Source organism: Xenopus laevis, chromosome 2S (genome assembly GCF_017654675.1).
Source record: "Xenopus laevis strain J_2021 chromosome 2S, Xenopus_laevis_v10.1, whole genome shotgun sequence".
NCBI classification, from domain to species: domain Eukaryota; kingdom Metazoa; phylum Chordata; class Amphibia; order Anura; family Pipidae; genus Xenopus; species Xenopus laevis.
In genome coordinates, this window is record NC_054374.1 from 67,732,530 (window position 1) to 67,738,529 (window position 6,000).

At 38.9% G+C, this 6,000-nt stretch overlaps 1 protein-coding gene across 4 annotated transcripts in view; it reads right to left on the reverse strand.

Annotated features, from left to right (window-relative positions):
- Positions 1 to 5,626, reverse strand: part of kdf1.S (keratinocyte differentiation factor 1 S homeolog) — a 10,071-nt gene extending 4,445 nt beyond the window's left edge. For 2 of the 4 annotated variants that reach the window (XM_018247942.2, XM_018247945.2), the window contains exons 1-3: positions 5,429 to 5,623; positions 3,969 to 4,916; positions 2,797 to 2,871 (exon numbers count right to left, since the gene is read on the reverse strand). In XM_018247942.2, coding sequence (XP_018103431.1) covers positions 2,797 to 2,871; positions 3,969 to 4,899 — 1,006 coding nt within the window. In that variant the 5' untranslated portion in view covers positions 4,900 to 4,916; positions 5,429 to 5,623. 4 annotated transcript variants of the gene reach the window in all.
- Between the last annotated feature and the right edge of the window lie 374 nt (positions 5,627 to 6,000).

The window sequence follows — 6,000 nt, forward strand, 5'->3', positions numbered from 1 at the left end:
TATGAAATGTAATCATATATGTGCCCCTGACTTCAGTGTAGCCAGAGACACAGCATTTATACAGTGAAACCTCAATTTTTCCATCCCCTGGTTTTAAAAGTTTTACGTCATTTTATAGCTCTTTTATTTGTGGTCCCACCAATAGATAATGCATAATACATTTCCTTGATTTTACACCATTTTTTTTTTTTGGTCTATTGAAAAACAAAAAATGGGAAGTGTGTTTAGGAAGGGGTGTTTTGGAGGAGGGGTATTTTCATATGTAATAAGTCTGTCACCTTTAGCAAACAATCAGCAAGTTTGGGTTACTGCACCTAGAAAAACGTGTGCCTTTTATTACACATGGAGAAATGCCTTAATGTCCTTAAAGGAACAGTTCAGTGTAAAAATAAAAACTGGGTAAATAAAATAGACTGTGCAAAATAAAAAAATGTTCCAATATATAGTTAGTTAGCCAAAAATGTAATGTATAAAGGCTGAAGTGGCTGGATGTGTAACAGAACAGAACATTATTTCCTGCTTTTCAGCTCTCTTAATCAGCGACTAGAAGGGGGGCCACATGGAACAGAATGGTTCAGTGAGTTTGCACTTGATCCTTAGCATGCAGCTCAGATTCAAAATCAACAGTAATGACCCTTGTGCCCCCCCTTAAGTCTCCAATTGGACTAGTTATTTTTTAAAATGGCTATTTTCTATTTATGATTACCCTATGGCACATACTACTAGAAAAGTATATTATTATGAAAATTGTTTATTTACATGAAGCAGGGTTATACATATGAGCTGTTTTATGCAATTTCTTTTTATAGAGACCTACATTGTTTGGGGGGGGTATAGTTTTCCTTTGAAGTAAACAGAGGTAAAAATGTCAACAGTCATTGAATCGCTCCATTTTGGTTTATATTAACCTCACACTGAACATTTCTTTAGATGTTTTATCACCTTTCACATACGCTGTAAATCAGATCAGAATTCCATTTACAGGTTTCTAGACACCCACTGAGCTGAAAAGCATTGTACAAAATAATAAGACCTGAAAATCAACAGTATAAAAGGCTTTAAGGCTTTCTACTGAAACTTCAGATTATATCTATCACTACTAGTCAGTGTTTTTCCCCATAAGGCATTGCAAAAGAGCTATTTATTCCCAGTAGCTGCAATATAAATTAAGTGTGTGATGTTACATTATGCTCTTTCTTCTGTGCCTTAGTAACAGTTGCTTTTGTGAGGTGTTTAGGGAAAAGTCATACTGTATGCTGATTTTTAGTAGCTTGTGTAATGTCTACCAATAATGGGGGGGGGGGTTAATGTTTAGTTATTCAAGGGAATCTAATGTCGTGCCTGAACACAGTACGTATAACAATTTTATTTTACTTGCATTATTCAACTGATGAGGTTTCTATGAATGTTTCTATGAATGCTTCTATGCATCTGAATTGCATTTTGACAAATAAAAGCCAAGCTTTAGCTTATACGAGTGTTAAAAATGAATATACCCTTTTTGTATAAGTCTATATCTCATTACCCCACTCACCTCAATATTTAATGAAAGGGCATAGTTTGTCCAGGTGTAGAAACTTATAGCAACCAAGTGCCAAGAACCAAGTTCTTTTAAACAGGTGCCCAGTTAATGCTATCTGCCGATAGCTTACTGTGGGTGACTGGACCAAACTTTGCACCTTTTATTACATATCCCTATTAAAGTTAAAGCTATTACAACTAAATGTTATGGCCAATAATTCAGTATCTTTGCAGAATGTAACGTGTTATATTCTGTTAATACATAATGTGTAGTTTGTCCTACTTTGAGGAAAATTATGTATCTTGTAAATTTAAGACAGGCTATTGTACCAGTGTGGATTCTAGTGGTGCTCTGCCCAACATAATAGCATGTGGACTATTAAGAAAAATTGGCAGTACTGTGAGTCAGATCGCTATGTGGATGGATGTGCAGTCTCAAACTGTACCAACCCCATTCTGCACATGTATAGAACTTTTTTTTTTTTTTTGTTTTGTTTTTGTAGTTATTGTTTTGGTTTGGAAATGGTCCAAACTGATCATTAGGAACAAATGGTGCATAGAGCAAGCTTTACTTCTCTCTACCAAAAGACAAAGCATTTATCATGTATTTCATTCACCGATTACATATTGAAACACATCCTTCTGTGAAATGAGCATATTAGAAGTCACCAAGCAGTTCTGTGACTATATAAAGTACAGAACTTAAAAGTGACTTTTGCTAGCTTGAAATTTTTTAGCACTGGTGTATTACTTTTACAATACAAAATATATAGATAGAACAGAGCGGAATTATTAGCAATAACAGGCATTTGCAATGCAGATAATGCAGATTATTTAAGAAATTAGCATTTCAGGGGAACTACACCTAGAAATAGACCCTGGCACTGAGTGCTGCAGCAATAATTAGCTATAATGCACTATTTTTTTTTCTCTGTTCAATATATCATTTTTGGAGATTTTTTGACTGCAGCTGAAAAGACTGTGCGAGGATCGTCAAGGGAAATCTAAAAGACTGATTTTTATCTTATATTTTTTGTATCTTTTGCTTATTTCAGGGAGACAATTGTTTGGGCACATGGAGGTTTGGAGGAAAGTTGTGAGACAAGAATTTGGGTAGAAGACTATTGGCACAGAATTTCATTTCTGGAACGAAGTGGGTAGTTGAAACCTATATTCATCTGTCTTTGATATCACATCACAAGGATATATTTTTTGGATATTGTGTTTTCTAAAACATGTGTTACACACAATTAAAAACACAGAACGTCTATGTACCTGGTGTGCTGTATCTCCTCATGTTTCTTGCTTTGAGGTCTGATGTTGTCTCTTCTGATATCTGTACATCCAGATCTGTAAGTGAAATCAGGAGAGGGATAAGACTAGGAGAAGTTGATGGAAAAAATGAAAGCATAGGCAGGGCTGTGGAGTCAGTACATAGCTGTTGATTGAAAGTGCACAACATACAAGGCATTTTATCCCTGCCAGAGCTCAAAAATATAAGCCACATCCTTAATTTTAAACCAAAATCAAACTACATGAACTAAAACAACTTATATATTAATTGAACCTTCTGTCATAGCCTCCACATAAGCTATTAAATCTGATTTTATCATTTCCATTGCTTGTATTTAAAGTTATTAGGAGTCGGAACAATTTTAATATTTTATTCTTATCACATCCGTACCAAAATATGAAAGATGTTTGCCTGTATGCTCATCTGTTGCAAAAAATAAACTACTGCCCTGTCAACCAAAACTTCCATGACTTTCAACTGAGATTTAGTTGATGCACATTCATGACTTGGGCAGCAAAAAATAAAGCTACTTTTTATATAAAAAGAAAAAAAATTATCATATGCATAATGTATAAATTAACAAATATGGTATCCTATATGAAACCTTAATGACTGGCCTTTTCATCCCACCTCCACTATTCAGCCATGTATCACAGCCCTTCTTGTGGAATTGCATTTTGGCTCCCTCACATAGTATGTGCCCCTCTCAGGTCTCATGAGTACAAAAGCAGTCATTCATTTTTTGGTGATACAGCCTTACTCACATAAACCTGAAACAAGTATCTGTGGGTCCCTTGTTGCCTGGAACCTCTTAGGAGGTAAGAAGCAAATATTGGATAAAGAGAGTAAATGTATTGGGGTAAATAAGGTGTTTCTTGAAGCACATATGGAAGTACCTATGAAGTATTACAAAATGGAGTTATAATTTGTGATTTGTAGCTACTGCTTCCCTGCTAACAAAAACAAAAGTGCAGATCCTGAGTGTGTGGAATTTTCTGTGTGTTTGTTTTGTAAATGTCTAACTTTGAGGACTTTATGCCAGATTGAAAGGGTCTTTATATATGTCCATCAAAAACGGGAAGAGCATCAACTATAATCTGTAATATATGTCCTTGGATGCTAAAGCCCACCAACAAAACACATTTTTACACACCATCCTGGCTTGTCAGTCCAGACTCGTGCATGGTGTCATTGCCACTGTCTGGTGCCTTGCCACCATTCCGGCTATTATTCTGCTGGCCTCCATAGCCCTTTTCTCCCCCACGTTGACGAACTTTACGAGTGCTGATACGAATAATTCCTCGCACCAGCCGACATTCTGCATCCTGCTCTTCCAGTTGGTAATCCTGTGTCAGGCTATTAATCAAATCTGTTATCATGCCGCTCTTCTCCAAGAAAACAGTTTCTGAGGTACACCTTGCTAGTTCATCAATTTGATGGAGACTGAACAGTTCAGTCAGCTTGTGCCATATCAACACATCTATTTCTGCACTGGACATGGAGCTGCTCCACCTTGAAAGTTCAGGATCAGACTCCTGCAATGAATAGTAGTCACCTGCGGAGGTACGAGGGGCAAGCTGTGAAACAGAAGTGGTGTAGTCTTTTGTAGCATCTGTTTCTGTTTTGACTGGACATGGCTGCTTGTTGTAAACAGGAACCCCCAATAGCTTAACATCTGGATAACTAAAGCTGTTACCAAGCCCAGCTTTCTTGCCCCTTTCAATAGCACGGGGCGGATGAGGGCTTCCAGCAGAATGACCATTGTGGGGTCCGATATCCCTGACTTCCAGGGGGTATGTTATATATATATCAGGGTCTTTTTGAAGGCAGCGACTGCAAGATACCACATAACACAAAACAGCTTTATAGGCAGCCCATGCTCCGCAGAGTGAAGGGCAGCAGGGTGGCTCCTCGGGAGGAGATTCAGCAGAACCTGAAATGAACGTTATGTCTTCTGGGGGGCTCTTTCGTCTGGAGGTAGACTTGTTTGCCGGTGGCGTTGCTGAGGTTCGATGGGCTGAAGAATGGTTATTAAGGGGTGATGTCCGGCCACGTGTGGCAGCCACCGGGTTGGGTCGGGACATTGCTACACATGCAGGACCTGCCAGTGAAACAAAATATATTCTGTATTATTTTATAATGGACCCCCACAAAAAAATATGGAAAGTTTCTGCATGCATTCAAATGTTCACAAGTTACTGAGCAGCCTGGTTTTGCTATGTATGGTTACTTGGTTCTTACAAGCAATGAGAAGTTTTCCATTTAGCTTATCACTATTTTTACTTTAGCAACAAAACGCTCATTTTAGTTCTCCCCTGGGGGTAGCACCAACAACAGTGTCTGTAAAGCTCTACAGCTCATGCACATTATTCAGCTGCTGCTAAACTATTTGGAGCTTCATTTTTACATGTAAGAGAGAGGAGGGAAACTTGTGCCTCCGTCGGAACTTGAATAGTTACTATACAAAAAAACACCCAACCAGTGCCCCTGTCGCTACTATCGTTCCCATCATCCCTATAGAGCCGACGCCTGGTTAAAGAACAACCTGGAGAAGGGGGGGGGGGAGTGCCGCGGGTCACTCACACGCTGAATCGATTTAATCTTATCGCCTACCGCTCGACTGTGCTGCTTTTCTTAACACAGGCCGCAGTCCCGGATCGCTGCTTAAACGTCCTGCATAGCCGTTTACACCCCGCTCCTTGATTCCTGCCAGACAGGTAACCCCCCGACGTCACAAGTCTCGTCTCGCTTCTCGCAAGACTCTGGTGTCACGACGAGTACAGGTGAGACACCTTAAGGGAGTGACGCGAAGTTCTTCAGTGTTGCACAATAATAAGATGCTGGTAGGTTAGACTGTTGTGTGTGCGTCCGCGCTCGCAGCGTTTTTTCCTGTGCTCCTACTTCGTATTTTCCCTCAGCTCACATTATTGATGTAGTTAATTATAATGTATTCTCTCACTTGTGCCTTCAGAGACTATTTTCCCAATTTGATCAAGGGGGAGTTTTTGGAGCTTTTTTATTAAACAAGGGACAGAGTTTTCACATGCATGCTCATTTTTGGAGAAGACAGTGGATGGAATATGACAAAATTCATCTCGAGCTTTTAGGCTGTTTTGTTCAAGGTGGTATTTGAGGGTTTCCAGTATTTTTATGCAAGAGAAGGGCAGATTTTCTTTTTTTTTTTT